The 23,362-nt window shown below is 35.3% G+C and overlaps 1 protein-coding gene across 1 annotated transcript in view; it reads right to left on the reverse strand.

Annotated features, from left to right (window-relative positions):
* The window catches only part of SPINK5 (serine peptidase inhibitor, Kazal type 5), a 109,408-nt gene that overhangs the window by 31,110 nt on the left and 54,936 nt on the right, over window positions 1–23,362 (reverse strand). The window contains exons 16-21 of the mRNA XM_006893755.1: window positions 23,239–23,326; window positions 16,456–16,583; window positions 11,639–11,702; window positions 8,920–9,047; window positions 7,351–7,456; window positions 3,184–3,311 (exon numbers count right to left, since the gene is read on the reverse strand). Coding sequence (XP_006893817.1) covers window positions 3,184–3,311; window positions 7,351–7,456; window positions 8,920–9,047; window positions 11,639–11,702; window positions 16,456–16,583; window positions 23,239–23,326 — 642 coding nt within the window. The remainder of the gene's footprint in view (window positions 1–3,183; window positions 3,312–7,350; window positions 7,457–8,919; window positions 9,048–11,638; window positions 11,703–16,455; window positions 16,584–23,238; window positions 23,327–23,362) is intronic.

The raw sequence follows: 23,362 nt of genomic DNA on the forward strand, positions 1-23,362 counted from the left end.
GAGGCGGTGAGGTTGGCGCAGGATAGAGCAGGGTTTAGGGCTGTTGTGCACAGGGTCGCTATGAGTCGGAAACGACTCGACGGCACATAACAACAACAACAACTTCACCTGCAGTCATAACTCATGAATTTTAAATCCATCCCATTGCTCACTCATTTTTTTAGTTAACTCATTATAAACATTCTATCTTAAAATGTGGAATCTAAGATAAGAAGTGGACTCTTTACTATTTTTAAGATAAGTGTTTGTAGTCTGTTACTTTTGATGACAGTGGTTTCTAAATTTCAACGTGCATTAAGAATTACCTGAAACCTTGTTAAAATTCAGATTCATTGTCTACTTTCAGCAGTTCGATTCCCACAATTTGCATTAGATCTCACTACTCTGATATTTAATGAACAAATTAAATTATTCCAAGATCTAAATATTTTAAAAAGCTAACACATATTTATCTTGCAAAGTTTTGCTTTGTTTTGATCACTAAACACAAATCAAACTCATTGCAGTGGAGTCGGACTCATAGCTGACGCTTTCTTGAGTTTTGAAGGTGGTACATCAAACAGGAAGAGATTGCCCCTATTTCTCTCTCAGAGCTGCTGGTAAATTAAAATTGCCAGAGAGATTGTGACCTTTGGGTTTGCAGCACAACTCCTTATGGACTAGGACACTAGAGACTCCTAAATTGTTGTTGTTGAATGCCATCGAGTTGTATACTACTCATAATGACCCCATGAGTGAAAGACCTGAACACTTGTTTAACTTTCATTCTTTCTCCAAGTTCATAGGGTTTTCAGAGGCAAGCTATTTTGAAAGTGGATGTCACTCCTGCTTCCAAGGCTGTTTAATCGGAAAGCTCCACCAGAGACTGTCTACCATGAGTAACCATTATTACTTTTGACACATCAGTGTCACAGTGTTTAGCATTACAGCAACCATGAGTTACCTCTGTACAGCAAATGGACAGACCAGTGTTATGCCACTTAGAAGAATATTTGACGAAAACAAATTAAAACCAGGTCTGAGGACCGCAGACTAAAATCACCTACCTTTGTTTGGTAGCATCACTTTCTGTCCACTAGGCCAACAGAGCTCTATATAGTAAAATATATTCTTAACATTTTACCAAATATATATCCATTAACTTTTAATCAAGTGAATTATTAGAAAAAAAGAGTATATTTACAATGATTATGTCTTGTAAAATTCTAATTATTCCTAGTTATGCTCAAAAGCATCTAGTTCTTTCCATTAACACATGAAATAAAATTCTATATTCTTCATAAGATCTGTGAAGTCCCAAATAATCCAATCTCACTCTTTATAAATTAATTTCCCATGTTTTTCTTCTTTATTCAAATGTCTTAAAACTGTTAAATCCAGTCTGATCTTCTGCTTACTAATTTTGGCATATCATCAGAAGTTTACATTTGATTTTTCTCACTCCAGACCATTCTTCAGATGTCTTAGTGTTTCAGTTCATTCATTTTATGTGGGTCTTCCATAGATGTCCAGTCTTTCCTGAATATCTTAAGTGAAATCACAGTTCTTATACTTTTCTGTTGCCTTTTTTAGTTTTATCACTTTAAAAGTATTGCATAATCTTGTCTCGTCTTTATTTTTTTAACTATTCTTATTTTATGTCGGTTTGCATATAAATTTCATATACTTGATATATTTCTTATATTTATTGGGCTTCATGTATTCCTCTACTCACTTTGTATTTCATAGTATCATTCTCATACATTGTGTTCTATAAAATTAATCACCATTATTACATGCCTGTCACTATTTTTACTTATTCAAGCCACTTGATTGACCCCAATTTCTTCAACCCCTCCCGTGGCACACTTATCTCTGTGCCCTCAACATTCCTTCCTCTTCCACCTTTAGACCTCCTCCTTTCTTCCCTTTCCCCTTTGGACTTCTGTTTACATCGTAGAAATTCTTCTATTTTTTTTTTAGAGGAATAAAATTTAATAAATATATAAATTGAATAAAGAGAAAGGCAATGCCCAATATATTGATCAGCATTATAATTATAAATATATGGATGATCAATATAAATTTTTTTTCCTGTTCTTTAAATTTTTTATTTTTACAGAGGTTTTAGATTGCCATTCATTCATTGCCGCAATTTTCTCACTTCCCACCCCTCCCCACCAGCTCACTTCCCCCTCCAAAGAGAGAAAAAAAAAAAAAAAATTCCTTCATTAGTATACAATTCCCACGACCCTACCCCCCACCCCGAGTACACTTCTCTATGCAACCTTAATTCTGGACTCCTGTGCTAACCATAATACTCAATCATATATCACTTCTAATCTGTTCTTTCCCTCATCTGTTTCAATAAGAAATTCTTCTATTTTTACAGTAATAGTATAATGTAATATTTATCCTTATGAGGTTGACTTAATTCACTCAGTATAATGTTCTCCAGCCTTCCCAATGTTCTATAATATTTTTCAAAATTACTACTCCTAAGTACTACATAGCATTTCATCATCCATTAGTTTGTTTATGGACATTTTTTGCTGTTTTCATTTTCTTGCTATTGTGAATAATGCTGCTATGAACATCAGGGGACAAATCTCCATCTGGATGCATAACACTTTTATATTCATTCATAGCAACCCTATGAACAATAGATCTAAATCCTGTCATAGATAAGTGTGTGACTATCTTTTAAGCATGAGTGAAAGAGTGACAATATCAGTCTAAAATACTAAGGTGAAACTGACCCAAGACATGGTCTTTTCAACTGAAAGCTGAACAATCACTAAGGATGGAGAAGAAGAATTGATGCTTTTGTGTTGTGGTGCTGGAGGAGATTTTTTAATATCCAATAGACTACCAAGAGAAAAACACAAGTCTGCCCTGAAGAAAGTGAAACAAGGGTGCTCTTTGGAGACATGGGTCATGCAACTCTGTCTCAGATGCTTTGAGCATGTTGTCAGGAGGTCCAGTCCTTGGAGAAACACATCATGCTTGGAAGGGAGAGGGGTCAGCACAAGAGATTAGGACCCTCGAGGAGATGGACTGACACAATGGTGTCAAAGTATGTTGGAGATGGTGAGGTTGGCTTAGGACTGAGCAGGATTCAGAGTTAATTTAGTAGGGTCACTCTGAGTTGTTGTCTACTTGAAAGCACACAATAATCATCACAACACTGACAGTAGCACTTACAGTATTTCTCTGCACATGGTACACTTATTGTTGTATGATTTTCCATTAGAATCACGTACAGGATCACTCTCCCGAGTACAGCTGAGTTTTCCATCTTTCATTTTGTCCCGAAACTCAGCACATTGGTCCTGAAAGAGGAAAAGAGAGTAAAATTCTTAGTCTGTTGATTTCTTATTAAGTTTGTTGGTGGCTTGAGTGAAAATCTTTTCTCTTTCTCTTATAAGGAATATAAAGTCTAGAGTGATTCTTGTTGGGTACCACTGAGTTGACTCTAGTCCATTGTGACCTTATGCAAACCAGATTAAAACCTTGCCAGATCCTATGCTATTCTCATAATCCCAGCTGTCTTCGTCACTGTGTCGATCCATCCTTTTGAGGATCCTCTTCTATTTAGCCCTCCACCTTTTTAAGCATGACCTCCTTTTTCAAAGACTAGCCTCTTTTGACAAAATACTCACCTTTTGTGAGATGACATCACATAATCTTTGCTTCTAAGGAAAACTGTGGATGAATTTCCAAGACAACTGTTTTCCTACAACAGTCTGTGATATATTCAATACTCTTTGCAAACACCACAGTTCAAGGCATCAATCTTCCTTTGGTCTTTCTTATTCATTGTCCAACTTTCACATGCATATGCAGTATGTGCAATTACCAAGGCTTACATCAGGCACACCATAGTCTTTAAAGTGACATCTGTGCTATTTAACACTTCAAAGAATTCCTTGACAAAACATCTGCCTAATAGAATATTACATATGGCCATCTCCTCCTCTGTGATTAACTGCCTCTGAAAACCCACTGGAGAGTCAGCTATGGGTCTGTTCTGACTCAATGGTACACAATAACAATGGAATATTAGATTTTATACTAATAAATTTTATATTATTGCTATGTTTAATGAAATACTACAATTAGTATCGTTGTTGTGTATGGTGATGGTGCATGTGAGGAAATTGCCCATCCTTCTCCTATGGAGCAGCTGGTGGACTTTCTCTGGTGGCTTAATGGTAAGACTCTGTGCTGCAGTTCCTAAGGTAGGTGGTTCAAATCTGCCAGCTGCTCTGCAGGAGAAGGATGCACCCCATTTCTCTTGTGTGAGTACTACCTCTAAAAACCTTCTGGAGAGTCAGCTGTGAGTCAGTTCCTACTCAATGGTACACAACAATAGCAACAGCAGTATCTAAAAAAAGGGGATGGAATTACTAATATTTTAATTTAAATGATCCCTTATGGTGTATTTTTTTTTTATATGTTGTACTTCCATGGAGAAACGTCAAGCAATCTTTCTCCATAAAGGTTCATAGTCCAGGAAAACTGATAGACAGTTGTCAAGAGTCAGAATTTATTTGACAACAGTGGGTGGATAGGATAAGTGTGCATATAGCATAAAGGTATAGTATGCATTTACTAGTGCAAGTGGGTGTACAGTATAAGAAAAGTATAGTATAAGATGTCAGTTGACACAGCTACTAATGTTTTTTAAAGGTTCTACACAGCAGAATTATCAAAATGGCTGGGAAATGATAGTGTTAGGACAACGTTGGCAGACTATAACCTCTAGAAAAATTTAACCTGTTTATTTTTTACAGAAAAGTTTTTAATGAAGCACAGTTTCACCCATTCACATATATATAGTATTTATGGTCAATTTCTCACAACAGTAACAGAGTTGCAACAGAGACCATCATGGTTCAAAAATCCTAAAGTATTTACTATTGGACACTTTGCAGAATAAACTTCTTGTGTGGATAAAAAAGAAGAGAGAAATATTGAGGAGTAGTGCAAAGTTACACAAAGGAGGTGTCAGATTAGATAAGCTAGAACAAATTGAAAAAGACAAACAACAGATGGTGTCTGTGAGACTGAGAACTCAGAGAAACAGTGCAATTCAAATTAAGAAGAGCAAAAATAGGATGCATATCAGATCTGGAAGCAAAGATTTACTCTTAACATCTCAAGAGCATGAAAAGAGAAAGATGATAGCTATGAACCGAAATAGTATTCACACAGCAAGCAAGTGAGTTTCTAGGGAACGTTGTTGTTACTGAATCTTAGGAGTGTCTCAGGATATATTCACATAACTTGTCTAAATGATTTTATTCTACTTCTATAAGAATATTGTTAGATAAATTAGAGGGCAGGGAGATAGGAAATTTATCAAAGTCTTCACAACTCATAAGAGATATTGTGTTGTTGTGTGTTGGTGAGCTGTTTGCAACTAATAATGACCTTATGTACATCAGATCTGAACCCTGCTCTATCCTGAGCTAAACTCAATGTCCCTGACACATCCACCCCATTACCCCAGTCACTGAATCAATTGATCTCATCCAGGGTCTTCCTTTCCTGTGCTGTCCCTCCACCATTCCAAGAATGATGTCCCTCTCCAAGGACTTGCCTGTCCATGCCACATTCCCAGTGTATGTCAAACAAAGCGTCAAAATCCTTGAATCGGAGGAGAAGCCTGCTTTCACCCTCTCAACGATCAATCTGTTTGTTCTCCTACTAGTCCATTTAATACCCTTCTCCAGCACCACAACTCAAAGGCACTGATTCTTCTAATATCCTTAGTCACTGCCCAGCTTCTTCTCTGATGCATAATAAGTAATTGTGTAGACCATGGAGCAGGTGCACCTTGGTCTCTAGATTGACTTGATCACATCTCTACTCTGGAGAGGTCCCTGACAGTGGATTTTCCAAATGCAATTAATCTTTGATTTCCTGACTGCAGGTGCCAAGAGTGTTAATTGTGGAGCCAAGCAAGCTGAAGCTGTTAACAATCTCAATCTCTTCATTGTCTATCATGATGTTGCCAGTTAGCCCAGTGGTGAGAATCTTTGTTTTCTTGATGTTGAGCTTCAGTCCCTATTGAGGCTGCAGTCCTTGACATTCTGCAACAAATGCCTCAGGTCCTCTTCAGTTTTAGGAAGCAATGTTGTGTCAACTGGATAACACAGGTTGTTGATTAGTCTTCCTCTAAGCTCAATGCCATATTCCTCCTCAGAGAACCCAACCTCCCGGATGATCTTTTCCACATATAGATTGAAAATGTATGGAGATATGATGAATCCGTAATGTACACCTTTCCTGATTTTGAACTATGCAGCGTTTCCTTGCTCTGTTCTGATAAATACCTCCTGGATTCATATCAGTACAATAAAGAGTTCTGAAATTCCCATTCTTCTCAGAGTTAGCAACAGTTTCTTGTAATCCACAAAGACCTCTGCATAGTCAATGAAAAACAGTTATACATTCTTCTGGTACTCTCTGTTTTCAGCTAAGATCCATCTAACTTGCTACTATATCTCTAGTGGCATGAATTCTAAACCCAGGCTCTGCATTTGGCAGTTCTAAACTATGGGCAAATCCTATGCTACCTTGGATCAACATACAAGAAAAAAGACTCACAAAACTGGTTGCATCAAATATAAAAAGAACAGTGAAGAAAATTAAAAGCCTGTGGTAATGATGAGTTTGGTTATTAGTTTAAGACTAGATTACAACAAAGAAGTATTAAGAGACTAGAATAAAGTCATCAGTTATCTCCACATTTGAAATAGATATAATGAACCCAAGTATTCCCTGACTTGCAGTGTAATCACATTAAATTAATCACATGTATCACTATCTGTTTTTTGTTTGCTTCTCAAATCTTATTACTAATAATAACAATATAACCCTGGTGATGTAGGGGTTAAAAAGTGATTGCTAAACAGAAGGTAGTGTTTAAAAGTCACCATGTGCTTTATGGAGAAATATTAAATAATCTGCTTCTGTAAAATGGTACAGCTTGGGAAACCCTATGGGGCAGTTAAACTCTGTCCTATTATGTGGTTACGTTGTTGCTGGTAAGTGCTATAAAAATCAATCACAGCTCATGATGAGTTGATTAAAAACATTGAAATAAGACCCTGCCCCGCACCATCATAATGCTTGCTCTCATGCTGAGACTTTGTTGCACTCACTGTGGGTTTTCATTTCTTTGTTACGATCTGCTCAACGACAACGGATTTGGGTTGGTTTGGGGATCATTAGTACATATGTGCTACACACGTGTTGCAGCAAATCATTTGCTGATAATTTTTCTCATATACAATGTTTCCCATAGTCCCATCACCAATGTGTTGCATTCATGCTGGTTATGAAATTTGGAATTGTTTTCACCTTGTCTTTTCCACCTTCACCACCACTACCACCACTGGAGCCATGTCCTGAATCAGTTCTCTGATCTTCTTTTTCTTTCCGCTTTCTCTCTTCATCTTCTTTCTGGCTGGAAATTAGAAAAAGGGAAATGGGAAATAATAGATTAGAGAAAGAGAGGTGTGTTTCTATGAATTTCTTGTCATGTGACCAAGCTAGAGAAGTCCATAATATTATTAAACATGTATTATGGTGCAGAGTCTTTTCCCTGAACTAGATTAAGTATATGAAGACCTTTAAATGGGAGAACTCTTATTGCAGAAGGCAAAGACCAATGTATACATAACCTTGAGCAATACAGTATGAGCCATTAACTATCATTTCATAAAGGGGCACTGGACTTAATTAGCTAAATTTCTCTAAGTGCTTAATACACAAAGATCCATAAGTAATCATTTTAATGCTAACTGTACTTTTTCTCCTTCATTTTCTTTCAAAGAACAAACCTTTAGACCCATAGCTCAGTGCTTCAGCTCCTTCCACTCACTCAGCTCTTGTCCCCTAGCATCGCGTTCACCTCCATAGTTTCTCCCATATTGATCTCACCACCTTGCATTCTGCTTCCCTGCTTCCTGTGATCCATGTATATCATACTGGATTACTGCAAACTACTACGGCTGCAATAGGACTCTGAAGTTTAGGTTTTTCCTCCTTTTTACTTTAGCTATATCATCATTCCTGAAACAGTGACATTTATGCTACTTGTTATCTCACGAGTTAAAAGTCTAGCAGCTATCCAACATATACAGAATTCACTTCAGAGCCCTTGGACTCAAATTCAAAGCTAGTAAGGATAGAAGGGTTTATTTAACATAAATATCTTATTCCTTACATTTTTATTCATTTTATATATTCACTTGCACTTTCTTCTTTTTCTGTTCATATTTCCCTGTCATGGCATATAATATTCAAATTTGAAAATCCACTTTATCTCTCCATAAAACTATTTATTAACTGTTCTTTTCTTAAAGTACTTTAACTTTTTGGAGACATCATTTTTTGTAGACATCATTTTAAATTTATCAATTATTCCTCTATATTATATGAATTTATGTGTATGTCTAATCTCTGGTGGTTGTATAATAATTATGCAGAGTGCACATTTGAGATATTCAGCAACAAAAAGAGGCTATTGAATGCCTTAAGTATTTGGTGTATTCTTCCAAAATTTTGTTTACTTAAAAAGTTAAAATTTTCAATAAAGTCAAGTTAGATTAATAAATTTTTTTTCTTCCCAAGAGTTAATTCCAATATAATCCAGAGAATACAATGCATTTGACAGCAAACCATTTAAAAGTTTATCTGAGAATATATTGCTATTTATTGTTGGTCTCTACCCTGAAACTAACAGAAAATATGATACTGTTTTAATGTATTATTTGTTTCTAAAATTGTGAATTTTTGCCTTTTAAAACCAGGAATTGTATAAAATATGCTTTCTTCCTTCTGTGTATAAGGGAAATTGGATTATCTGCCCAGTTCTTTTTCTTCCCAGTTTTGTCAACCACAGTAGGGCTTCTCTCGTGCACTCACAAGACTGCCTTACACATGGCACATTTGTTGCCATGGGTCTTGCCATCTGGACCACGCACAGGATCATTTTCTCGTGTGCAGAAAAGCGTACTGTCTCGCAAAAGACTTCGATATTCACTGCATTCATCCTAAAAGAAGAAAATTCACGTGTTTGGGTGTTGTTGTTGTTGTTGTTGTTGTTGTTGTGTGCCGTCGAGTCGCCTGCGACTTATAGCGACCCTATATGTACAACAGCCCTAAACTCCACTCTGTCCTGTGCCAATCGCACTGTCTCTGACACTCCCATCCCAATTATCCCAGTCACTGAATCAATCCACCTCATAGAGGGCCTTCCTATCCTGCGCTGTCCCTCCACCCTCGCAAGCATGATGTCCCTCTCTAAGGACCGGGTATCTTCCTAAAAATTGTTTGCTGGGTTTCTACTAAAAGTTGCACAAAATGTGTGAGTGGAGGGAAATTATGAGGATTTTTTTTTAATTGCATCTTATATCCAGTATATTATTGGGGGGATGGGGCACCAGACCTTGAAGAAATTTAGCATGCTTGGTAGTAGACAGGGTGGGTAAAAATTAGGAAAATCAGCAATGAGATGGATTGACACGGTGACTGCAACCATGGGCTTGTCCATAACAGCAACTGTGAAAATGATGTGGGTTCAGACAGTGATTCTTTCTACTGAGTAGAGTCACTGTAAGTTGGCGTCTACTCATCTACTCAACATTAACTAGTAGACACAACACAGGGTCCTTATGCTTAGGATATACTCTATAAACCATTATTTTAAAATGGAGAAGATTGCACTCTTTCTGATCAGAAAACAAAGTGGAAGTGCTTTTCTTCCTTCAGAAAAATAGAAAGTATTTTTTTATTTCATATGAAAATCTTTTTTATATTTTGAGAGATCTATCCTGTTTTTCATTCATATCTCCCTATATCAACTCCTAATATCCAAACACCTCCAGATAATTCAGTCATTCTTTATATGACATGACTTCTCATTTCTCATTATGAACCTTTTTCCTTTCCTAAAAATGTTAGTCTATTTAGTATGGCTAAAGTTATAATGATTAATATACATTAAAAATCAAACTCAGTGCAGCCAAGTCAATTTCTGATTGAGGTAACTCTACTAGGTTTCTATAAATCTATATAGAAGGAGACTCTCTCTCTCTACTGGAGCACTAATGAATTCAAATCACGGAAGGATCACCAGAACTCCTTCAAGATACACTAAACGTGGTCTGAATTTTTGTGGGAATGAGATGAGATGACATAGGTATGTAATTAAGTATGGGACTGACTTTACAAAGCACTCAGTAAATGTTTTATGATGAATTGAGCAAGAATAAGTAGGTCACTTATGACCATAGTTTATTATTAGTGCAAATAAAGATTGATTTTTATTTTTTCTGAAATAATTAGTTCAAGTTGAACCATAGTCTATGGAGTGAGTTTGTCTCCTAGTTTTGCTTCAAGATTCACTGCCAGAACCCCCATCTCTGCTCGTTGTTGTTGCTGTGTGTCTTTGAATCAGAATCAACCCGTAGTCAATCCTCCAGTAGGTTTTCAGAAGCAGTAAATGTCACAGGAGGAGATTGCCCATCCTTCTCCTGTGTATTTGTACCACATGCCTTTGAAATTGTAACACAACTAGGCCACTAGGCCACCAGAGCCCCCTATTTAGAAAAAAAAAACACAGTATGAAAAGAGTATCTTTATTAACTAATATGAAATTAAAAGTTGCCCTTTATCAAAACATTTTATGTTGATATCATGAAGGGGTTTTTTACTTGAAATATTCATTTTTAATTTAGATTTACAAATGTGTGAAATGCAACTGTACAGAATGTGATAGTTCTTTAGAGATAACTTTTAATATCAAAGTCTCTGATTAAAAAAATGACCATTAACCAGAATAATCTACCACATGTCAGTGGTTTTGAACCCAGAAAACATTATTTAGGAATATGTATTTTTCTTTATTTTCCTTTCAAATACTAGCAGTAGAAGAAAATGAAATGTGAAATACAAAATATACACCTAATTTGAGCAAATGTATAACATAAAAATGTATAGTGCACTAAAAAGTATTCTGTGTTTGTTGTCAGGAAGCATGAGCTTGCATTCTGTTCTTTTCTCTTTTTCTACTGTAAGAACTTTAAATTATGAAGCTATAGTTCTGATATCAGTATTCTCTGGGTATTGTTTTCTGGGCAGTATATCTTCTCAATTTTAAAATATGGAAAAGATACTATCAGGAGTCAGCAAACCAGCCTTTAGGAAAAATCCAGCCCAGCATCTGCTTTTAAATATAAAGTTTTATTAGAACACAGTCACATTCCTTCATCTTCATTTTATCTATGGTTGTTTTAGTGTTACAGTAATAGGATGAGTAGTTGCACCAGAGATAGTATGATCTCCAAGTAAAAAATATTTATTATCTCGACTTTTAAGAAAAATTTGTCAACCTCTGATTTCTCTCAGAGCTGTTATTATTAGGTGACCTCAAGTCATTTTTTACTTATATTAACTTCACTTGACAGAGTAGATCTGCCCCATAGGGGTTTTCTTGATTGCCCAGTCTCTCTTATTGTCTGCTCTTTCTCCCCTGCAGGCGCTGGGTAGGTTCAAAAGAGCCAAGAATACGTCCGTGACTTGTTTTGACAGAAAACTGCAAATCTATCCTTTTATTAATTTATCAATATTCCAGGACAACTACCTTTTCAGCTGATCTTTTAACTTTTGCTCTTGATATAACTTCCTTTTCTTTTGCTTCTTGCTGACTGTAAGAGAAAAAAAATATAATTTTTCTTAGCACTTAATGCATTTATTATAAAGAAGAAATATCTCAATAGAGAACTATTTCATTAATTCTTAGGCAGGGTTCAGAGCTATTGTTCATAGCTATGAGTCACAGAAAGCTCAATGGCACATAAGAATAACTACTATTTTTAAAGTCGTTACATTTCTTTTAAGTTTCTAAATAGTCACCATTTTTATTTTAGTTTCATGTTTTCTGATTACAAGTCTTCCCTCTCCTTTACCTGCTCACTTATCTCTGGAAACTAATGAAGAATATTTTAATCAGTATCTTTTTCAGAGTTATTGTTTTAAAATAGCAGACACATGCAGTATTTGTTCTGTTGTGTTTGATTTCTTTTGTCCACCACAATGCCTTCCAGGTTCACCAATGTCATGACGTATCAGAATTATGCTTTGCTCATGGAATGATTTCATAGGTATTCTGTCCTTTTATATGTTCAGGAATAGTTAGAGTAGAATTGCTGTCAATTCAAATATGAATATTTGAAGGACATTTAATTCTTCTACTCATCTAGTCCATGGTGTTTGCGTTGTTATTATAGTTGGGAGGTATTTTATGACCTACCCAATTTCTTCTTTAGGAATCAGTTTAAATTTTCTAACTTGGTTAGTGTTAGTTTGGGCAGATTGCATATTTCTAGAAAAGTGATTTAAATGTTTATACACATATATGTTTTATATGTTTATATAAATGTGTTTTATATAGGTGAAATATTTTATAAGTTTTCAAATTTGTTGGAGTACATTTCTCATCATATCTTCTTCTTATTTTTTTTTATTTCTGTTGGTTCTGTTATTATGTTCTCTGTTTCATTTCTTTGTTTCATTTATATTTTCTTTCCATTTTCAGTTATTTTTATTATACTAGTTTATTTACAAAATTCGGATACATTGTTTTCCAGAACAGATTCTTCCAATTTCCCTCACCACCTCCACCCATCAAATTGTACAATTTAAAAGCCAGTGGCTTGTAAATTTTTTTTAGAACCAAACTCTAGTCTTGCTTATTTCTATTGTTTTCTGCTTCCTTCATTTCTTTCTTCTCTAAACTTTATTATTTCAATTTTCCTTGAAATTGTAAGATTTATGTGATTGATTTTTGTTGGTGGTGATTTTTTTTCTAATGTTAGAGTTTTGTATTGATTTTGGTTTCTTATTTTTTGGTGTATACATCAATTTCTATAACGATCCTTTGAGCATTGGTTTTACTGCATATCTGAGGTTTTAATGAGCTCTTGTGCCCTAGTGGCAAGAAGCTGCATTGCAATTCCAAAGGCAATGCAGTTCAAAGACATCAGCTGCTCTGAAGTAGAAGAATGGGCAATCTCCTCCCCTACAATTAACTGCATCTAAAAACCCGCCAAATGGCCAGCTATGGGTCAGTTCTGACTCTATGGTACACAACAACAAGAAAAAGAAATGAAGTTTTGATATGCTATGTTTTCATTTTTGTTTACTTCTAAGAAATTTTGTTTTCTCTTTTCATTTCTTCTATTACTCAGTATTTTCTTTTTTTTATTTCCCTGTAAGGTGCTGTTCAGTTTCTACGTATTTGATTTTTCTCTTCCTCCTTGGCCATCCTGTAATTGATTTCTCACTTTAAGTTTGATCTGAGACTATGAGGAAAATAATTTCCACGATTTTAATTTATTGAGGCTTTTTGAGGAGCAGGGTGGGGGATTATCAAAGCTTATTTTGAGACCTACCATCTTGTTGATTCTGATGAATCTTTTATATGCATCATAAACATATGCTTATTGCTTTTCTGTTGGGTTGAATATTCTGCATATATCAATGATGTCAAATTGAATGACTGTGTAGTTGAGATCTTCTTTCTGCATTTTTGTCCAGTTTCTTTGTAGTTTCTTGTCCTTCATCAAAAGTTATATATTGAAATATCCTACTTTGAGAGTTCTTTTCCCAATTCTAGTAGCATCTGTTTTATGCATTTTTAGAATGTTTTATTGAGTTAACAGATATTTATTAAAGTTAGATCCTCTTTTGGATTGACTCTTTACTCATATTACAGGGTCATTTGTATATTACGCTGGGTATTGACTTGACATCCGTTTTATTAGAAATGAATATTTGTAACCATTTCACTTTTTGCTTATCTTATTATTTACATATTTTCTAACTTTATTTTTGATTGGAGTTCAAATATTGATAGGTTCTTTTTCTTTTTACCTCTTTTGGCACTTTATGTTGACTGGTCTTTTAAACCATTTGCATTCAGTAGAGTGCATTCAGATAGATATGAATGGAAAAATTGATAAATAGAAATTTACTGTTTTATTCATGTTTTCCATTGTAGTGGTGTTGATTTCACTGTTCTACATATTTTTCTGTGTTAAGTTCTATTGTTATCTCATTTCCTTCAATGCTATTGGTTTTCTGCTTACTAAGTCTTTATAATGCTTGGAAAAATGGAGGGTCAGCAAAAGAGAGGGAGACCTTCAACAATTTGGATTGAAACAGTAATTGTTAACAGTGGACTCAAGTATATCAATGATAATATAAATGGCACCAGCTAAGACAAAGATCGTATCTGTTGTTCACAGGGATTTTATGAATCATAGTTGGCAAAGTTTATAATCTTTGTGATTAACCCACTTACTCACTTTTTTCTTTTTAATAATAATTAATTTTATTCAATCACTTACGTCCAGTTTTTCTTATAACATCAAATATCATTGTATAATGCCATTACTTCACTGGTCTTATAGACACCTCATTGTACCTCTCCTTTCCCGTTTCCTAACCCATCTGTTTGCTGAGCTCTGCTCTCTTTTCTTTCCATTAAAGGGCATCAGGGAAGGACAACAATTCACCAGTTCCTTCAATGGACCATTTCTTTACTACCCTCATCTTTCACCCTATGACTCACTGGAATAAAATATTTACACATTATTCTTTCTTTTTTATTTTTAGTTGTCAGTGTTTGTAGGTTGATCAACCTTTATGGTATTCTATTTTCAGTCTGATTTATATTGTTGTGTATCATGAAGTCAGGAACAACTCTTGACCCACTAACAAGTTTTTTGTTTGTTTGTTTTTTAAATGTAAATTGCCCAGGAGAAAATGATTCATCTTTTCCTAGGGAGCAGCTGGTGGGAAGCAAAATCACTTGCTTTTGATTGGCAGGACAACTCTTTAGCAATAAGCCACCAGAGTGTTCTTAATTAAGCTTAATTAATTTTTGAGAATTTTCTTTCCGAGGGCTGGCTAGCAGATGTTGAGGCAGGGGAAAGGAGTTATCAGTGTCATAGAAAGCAAAACAGTTACTCTGAGAGACAAAAAATATAGCTCTCCACTCACAATTTTCAGATTGCTGTCTGTTGTCGACTCTCTTTCAAGAACATTTTTAACATTTCATGTATGACTGCTTGGATTTTGCATCAAAATTAAGAAATTAAAGTTGGATAAATCTTGATTCTGTTAATCTGAAATTTTCTATTACTTTAATGTCTCTATTACCTTAGCTACCTAGTAGAAAGACAAATGACACCTTTTGTTTACGGTTTCTCTTGTGCTATTTGGTATTGCTTTCTTTTTTTTTAAAAAAAAAACAACTAGGAAAACAAGTTTGTAATAACAAAGCACTACATAAATAAACTATATTTATATTAGAAAGTATAAGGCATTGTCCTTCTCCTCAGACCCCTGAGTTGAACACACAGTTTGCTTTTGGCTAGTAAGTAAAAGATTGGCAGCTATATTTAAGCATCATTGCAAAAGAAAGGTCCGGTAAACTACGTTCACAGCAATTACAGGCAAGAAAATTCTACTGAGTTTAGTTCTGCTCTATAATATATAGGGTTACCATGAGTTAAAATTAACTGGATAGAATATTTTCTCTCTAACAACAAAATTTTCAGCCAAGATTCATCTGATATTGGTAATGCTGTCCCTAGTGCCACAGGCTCTTCTAAACCCAGCTTCTATTTCTGGTAATTCTCTGTCAATGTATTGTTCTAGTCATATTTGGATAATCTTCAACAGGATTTTGCTTGCTGTTTCTTGGAGGTAACGACTTTGAGGCTCTGTCTCACATACTTTGGGCATGTTGCCAGGAAGGACCAGTCAGTTCTTGGAGAAGGATATCATGCTTAGAAGGGTAGGGTGGAAGGACAGTGCAGGAGTGGAAGTTACCTGATGAGATGGATTGACATTGTAACTGGGGTAATGAGGGTAGGGGTAATGAGGGTAGGTGTAACTGAGGTGGTGAGATTGGCTCAGGATAGAGCATGACTCAGGATAGATAGAGCAAGGTTCAAAGCTACTATACATTGGGTCACTATGAGTCATAGTAGACTTGATGTTCATATAACACTTGAGATATTTAAAAATATTGCCCACTATGTTGAATTGTTTACAGATTGTCAATTATTAGCATCCAATGCTTGTCTCTTTGAACTATCCATGACATGAACATACATATGCAGAGGATAGAAGTCTCAGTCCTTCTATGCCATCAATTCTGGTAGAATTTTGCCTTAGAAATAGTCCTTTGATAGTAATTTATATAACTTTTGAACTCTAAGGTCACTAAAAATGCTTTAAGTGGCTTATATTACCAACATCTTTCCACTCAATATAAGGACAGCCTTCATAAGCTATCTCCAAGAGAAAGCCTCCAACATCACTCTCTGACCCATTCCAGGCTTGGCTTCTCTTATTTTAAACAGTAGAAGTGACAAAAGCACTACTTACAAGAAGGCCTCACACATGGAACAAGTGTTGCCATGTATTTTCCCATCTAAACCTTCAACAGGATCATTTTCTCTAGTGCAGGAGAGCCGTCCATTCCTTACATAGTCGCGGTATTCACTGCAAATCTCCTGTCAAAGGAAAGGAGGATTCAAGAATCAAATAAATGAAGATATGTAAATATGAAATAATGCTCCAAAACATAACTGATGTATTGAATATGCATTGAGTTATCAAGATGCATGAAGAACTGTTCTGTTACATATTGATGAGTTCCCTGGGCCTTCATATAATTAATAACTGTAATATTTAACACTATTTTATAAATGAAGAAACTTATTTATGAAAAAGTTAACTCTCTGACTTTACTGCTAGCATATGGAGCCATGATTTGAGCTCTGAGATTTAAATCTAGATTTATAGTTTCTAACATAGTTGGTAGTTATGCTTCACAAAACCACACAGGACATGCGAGTATAAAATTTAGATCATATGAGGCATTGTAAGCCATGAAAAACCTTGGGTCTTGCTCTGAATGAGAGGGCAAACTACTGGGTAATGTTATCTTATTCTTTTCCAATAATTATCTTGGTTTCACAGGTAAGAATAGACTATAGATGGCAAAGCTGACAACTAAGTATTAAGGAATGAAGTTTTCCGTTTTAGAAAAGAATAAAGGAAAATAACATTGAAAATCTGAAACAGAGCTTTTGAGAATATCCAAAAGTATATCAGGTATAAAACTAAAGCACATTGTGATATTTGAAAGGAAAATTAAATTGTTAACTTGTCAAGCTGCTAGATTTTCAATTAGTTTTTTAATTTTTTCTAATTATTTTTAAATTTATTATTAATTTCAATGAAAATTTACAGAGACTTTGGATTTCCAGTCATTCATTGTTGCACTTTTCTCCCCTCCTAACCCTTCCCCCTAGTATACTACCCTCTTGGAAAAGTTAAAAAAATTCTTTCGTTGTTTTACAATTCCCTCCCCCCAGGTCCACTCCACTATACAGCCTTCGCTCTGGACTCCTGTAATGACAAAAATACCTAATAACATATCCCTCTTAAACAGTTTTCTCCCTCATATGTTTCAATGCAGTATACAGTATTAAACCCATCTTTCTTAGTTTCCCCACAACCCCGAGGCCAGTCCTGTTTTAAAACAGTGGCACCATACAATATTTGTCCTTTTGTGGCTGAGATACTTCACTCAGCCTAATGTCCTCTTACAAAATTAATATATATTTTACAAACAGAATCATTCCCTTTTCTTTACCCACATTTCCCTCCAGCCATCAAATTTTGCTATCCTATGATTAAGGCCCGCCCTTGGATCCTCATACTTGTACAATAATGGTGTTATACAGTATTTGTCTTTATGAGACTGACTTAGCTCACTTAGCATAATACTCTCTAGTCCCTCCCATGTTAGGTAATAATTTACAAAATCATTGCTCCTGCATGCTTCACAGTATTCCATTATGTGAATGTACTATAATTTCTCAATCCATTCATTTGTGGTTGGACATTTTTGTTGTTACTATGTTCTTGCTATGGTGAATAACGCTGCTATGAACACAGGTGTACAAATATCTGTTTGTGCCTCAGTTTTAATTTTCTCAGGGTATGCTCCAAGCAGTAGAATAGCCATATGGAATTTCTATGTTCTGCTTTTTGAGGAAATGTCAAACTTCCTTCCAGAGTGGTTGTACCATTTTACAACCCCACCAACAATGTATAAGAGTTCCTATCTCGCCACATTCTCTTCAACATTTACTACTTGTTGTCCTGTTAAATCTTGCCACTGCTGTTGGAGTGAGATGGTATCTCATTGTGGTTTTGATTTGCATCTCTCTTATTACCAATGATTTTGAGTATTTCTTAATGTGTCTATTGGCCGTCTAAATGTCCTCCTCTGTGAAAAGTCTTTCACTTTCTCTTGCCCATTTTGTAATTGGATTATCAGTCTTTTTCTTTTGGAGGTCCAGGAATAATATTCTGTAACCTTTCATTATAAAACTCTTGTCTGAGATATTCTTGCCAAATGTTTGTTCTGAGTCAGTAGGTTTTCTTTTCACCCTCTTGGAAAAAGTTTTTGGTGAAACAGAGACTTTATCTAAGGTTCCACTCATCAATTTTATCTCCTTCAGATTGTGTATTTCTGACTGTATTTGACAGTCCCTTTATATGGTAGACCATGCCTTTTAAGCTTGATCCCAGTTTGTCTCTTATGAACTTTATAGTTTGGGGATTTATTCCCAGGTCTCTGATCTGCCTTGAGTTGATTATTGTGGATCCTTTCTGTAGCTAGCAGTTTCATCTTTCTGTAGTTAGCAGTCCAGGTTTGCCAGCACTATTTTTTGAAGAGGTTGTCATCTCTCTATTTGATAAGTTTTATTTCCTTGTTGACTATCAGTTGATCTAAAATAGATAAATCCATTTCTGGGTTCTCAATTCTGTTCCATGCTTTTCACAAGCTGGTCAATGACTAGGGAAGATAGAAGGAGAATTGATGCCTTTGAGCTGTGGTGCTGCAGAATAGTGTTGAATGGACTGTTAAGAAAACAAAAAGGTTTGTTCTGGAAAGAGTGATGTACATTGAGTATATTGCAAGTATAGACCAGTTCTTGGATAGGGGACAGTACACTTGGGGTGGAGATAGAGGGACAGCACAGGAGGAAAAGACCCTCAGTGAAATGGATTGACTCAGTGACTAGGATAATGGGGTAGGTATGTCAGAGACAATAGGGTTGGCTCAGGATAGACCAGGGTTCAGAACTGTAGTACGTAGGGTTGCTATGAGTTATAGGCAACGTCATGGCACATAACAAAAACAACAATAATAACAACAACAGATTCTATTGGGTCAGGTGGTTGTTATTTTTTCTATTTGATGAAGGTGTAGAGTTAGTTCAATAATTTTGCTTCTTTCTTAATTTTTTTATGTGTTTTCCTATTGCCATGAACTGCCCCCTGAGGACTGCCTTAGCTGCATCCCAGAAGTTTTGGTATGTTATATTCTCATTATCAATTGTTTCAAGGAAATTTTTATTTTATTCTTTCTTTTATAACCCAATTGTGTTGTAGCAAGGTGTTATTTAGCTTCCACATTGGTGGTTTTATAAGCTTTATTCTCTTGAGGTTAAATTCTAGTTTTATCGCATTTTGGTACAAGAAGATACTTTATATTGTTTCAATGTTTTTTAATTGTTTGGGCTTGTTTTGTGATCAATTCTGGAGAATGTACCATGTGTACTTGAGAAGAAAGTGAATTGAAATTTTAATTGAGTGTAGTGATTAGAATATATCCACGTATTTTAGGTCTTCTGCATCTTTTTAAGTTTCTTCTATCTTTTGGTGAGATTGATGTATTAAAATCTCCTACCACTAATATGGTGCTATTTTTTCCTTCAATCCTGTTAACATTTGTTTTATGTATTTGCAGGTCTATCATTTGGTGCATAGATGTTGACCAATGCTATGTCTTCTAGATCTACTGTTCCATTAATCAATAAATAGTGCCCTTCCTTATCTTTCATGCTGATTTTTTTATTCTAAAGTCTATTTTGTCAGAAATTAGTATTGCCACTCCTGGTTTTTTTGTAGATGCCACTTGCTTGGCATTTCCCCTCCTCCCCCAACCTTTAATTTTGAGTCTATCTTTTCATTTCTTAGATGTGTCTCCTGTAGACAATATATTGATGGAATTTTGTGCTTTTTATTCATTCTGTTACTCATTTTATCTTTACTGGTTCATTTAGTCCATTCACATTGTATGAATATTGACAGGTCAGGTTTTATTGTTCTCATTTTGCTGTGTTTCTTTTCTTCTTGTTTCTGGTTACCATGGTTTATCCATTTTTCTTTGGTGTCTCTATGTAAAGGATTTCCCTTAAAAGGTTTTGTAGATTTGATCTTTCGTTCACAGATTTCTTGAGTTTTTTTTCTTTTCTGCAAAGGAAGTGATTTCTCCTGCATATTTGGTGAAGAATTTTGCTAGATACAGGATCCTCAGTTGGCAATTTTTTTTCTTTCAATTTTCTGTATATGCCATCCCATTGTTTTCTTGCTTGCATGGTTTCTGATGAAAAAATCAGAACTTAATCTGATTGGTTTTCCTTTGTAGGTGACTCTTTGTTTTTCTTATGTTGTATTTTATTTTTATCTTTTATTTTGGAGATAACTTTTTTATGATATTATAAATCTTTTTTCTTGGAGATAAATTTTTCATGATATTTTACAATATTTTGGAGACTATGTCTTGATATTTTCCTTTCTGGGCCTAGTCTATTTGGTGTTCACTGAGTTATCTAAATGTGGATTTCCTCGTTCTTCATGATCCTATGACGTTTTCTCCTAGTAACTCTTCCACAATTTCATCAGTAATCCTTATCCCTCTCATATTCTGAAATTCCAATCATATGTATGTTATTCATTTTGATGTCATTGCACATTATTCTAATATTTCCTTCATTTTCTTTATGCCTTATCTCTTATTTTTCATCTAGTATGTTTCTGTTGAGATTCTTGTCTTCCAGCTCTCTGATCCTCTGCTCTGTCTCTTCTGTTCTACTTTTCTGTTCCCCCACCCCCACCATGTTTGACACTTTTGCCATTTCAGTCTTAATATTCTAGATTATATTTCCATGTCTTTCTGTTATTTCTAGTACTGTGTTGTCATTACCCTCTCTATCTTGTGATAATTTTCTAAATTTCTGTACCTCTTTATCTATAGTTTTAATTCTTTCTTCCATTTTTTTGCATTTTCTTTCATATTTGTGCAAGTTCCTCCTCATCAATTTATTTCTTTTGGCTCTGTGTCTCTACAGCATTTGCTTTCTTGGTGGTTTTCATTATTTTTTCCATCATTTGTACCTTCTTCCATAACTGCTCAAATAACTCATCATCAATATATTTTTTCTGGTTCTCTTCCTGTAGGTTATTCCCTTTATTTGTGGCTTCCACTGTTTCTTCTATCCTTTGGTCTTTCATTTGCAGCTTTTCGAATATCTCCATATCAGCATATATCATCTGCCTTATTGACTCTGGAGTATTCATTAGATCCCTACTATTCTCTGATTTTTTGTTTTGAGAAAGCTTTATTTGTGTGTGCGTGTGTGTGTGTGTGTGTGTGTGTGTGTGTGTGTGTGTTGTGGTTTTTTTACAGTGTTTGAAGTTGTGTTCTGCTTAGTAGACATTATGTGAATTTTTTTATAAATATTAGGTAGTTTTTACTGTGTCTGCACAAGTTGTTGTTGGTTCTTGCTTTTATAATGCTAATACTTAGTTGACACATTAAAATGTGGCACTCACTCCACTGTAAGTCCTTTTGCGAAAATTTGCCTTTCCTAAAGGCCTTGAGATTCTCTCTTTCTGGTACTTCAGCCCTATAGGAATGTCTCTTTGTTGTTGTCTCCTGACACCAACTCTTTAGGTCTCTTTCATGTATGAAGTTGCTGAGCAGTGTGAGATCAGATGCTCTACTCCAGCAGTTTCTCATGCATCTTTATTCCTGGAGCTTAATGTCTTCCTTTGTTTTTGGAGTGGCAAGAGATTAGAGATCAGGGCTGCCAGCTCAAGCAGCTTGCATTCAGGGTGTCTCAAGTCAGCCCTCTCTCTCTCCCAGAGCACTACAAAAATTCTTTCCTCTGCTTGAAATTCTGTATACTAAAGTCTCTTGCCCTACCTGCCCCCCTGGGATGGTCTTACAGCCATGGAGACAAGTACCCCCAAATGGAGGGACCAATAACTCCAGGAATACCTCAGTCCTGTCTCCCCACAATCAATCTGTTTTCAATATGTTATATGAGCCTCTGAGTTCTCTTCAATAAAATATGCATTGTAATATATGCCTTGGTTACTATAAGGATTAGTTGTAAAATGTTTATGGGGAGAAAAATCACCATATACTACAATCTGTTGCCATCATGAATTGATTACAACTTATTTTGACCCTACAGGGCAGAATATACAGCAGAACTGACTTATGGGACTTCCAAGGCTGTGAATCTTCACAGAGGCAGATTGCTTCATATTTCTCCTAAGGAGCAGCTGTGGAATTTGAACTACTAGTTTTTGGTAATAGCCAAAATCGTTAACGACTCTGCCACCACAGCTCCAAGACGTACAATTGCTAGTAAATAAATAATAGCTTTCACTATTATCACCACTATTTTGTGAAATTTTACAGAATGGAAATTCAATGTTCAAAGAGTTAAGAAACTTTTCCAAAAATTTCACAGAATTGGGATTAAATTGGGACTGAATGATGGACTATTTTTTTCTAAACTAAAGAACCTGGGTTACAGACCTGAATGCACACAGCTCAACTTCACCAGTTACTCCGCAGGAAAAAGATGGGCAATCTCCTCTATATGATTAAACCCACTGAAGGATCAGCTATGGATCAATTCCTATTTAATGGTACTCAACAACAACAACAAGTGTTCTTTATATAACAAAGAATAGAAGGGGGGAAATATCAACATTTCATTCTATTGGCTTAAGTTTAACCAACAAGAAGATAATCTGGATACAATTCTTTCTTGGGTTAATATAAGTCATATGATCAGAAGGATTGAGCTCCTCTCTGATTCTTAATCATATTGAGAGATTAAAAAAATGAATAAGAAGAGGTCCTTTAAGACATGATGATCCAAATATACAGGTTTTCCATTTGTAAGGTCACTAAGGATGCTGAGATGCAAAGGAGGGAGGAGGTCTTACTAATAAAACTCAGTGAATATTTAAATGCATTAGATTGAACTGATCTGAATCAATTACCTGTATTGCTTCTCTTTTAACTTTTTCAGTCTCAACTTTTTCCTTTTCTTCCTGTTCATTCTTCTTCTTCTCGTCTTCTTCAATTTGACTGCATTAGAAAAAGAAGATATAAGCTAAACCCAGG

The sequence above is a fragment of the Elephantulus edwardii genome, unplaced genomic scaffold (assembly GCF_000299155.1).
Source record: "Elephantulus edwardii isolate Elephantulus edwardi_28Jun2011 unplaced genomic scaffold, EleEdw1.0 scaffold00130, whole genome shotgun sequence".
Lineage (NCBI taxonomy): Eukaryota > Metazoa > Chordata > Mammalia > Macroscelidea > Macroscelididae > Elephantulus > Elephantulus edwardii.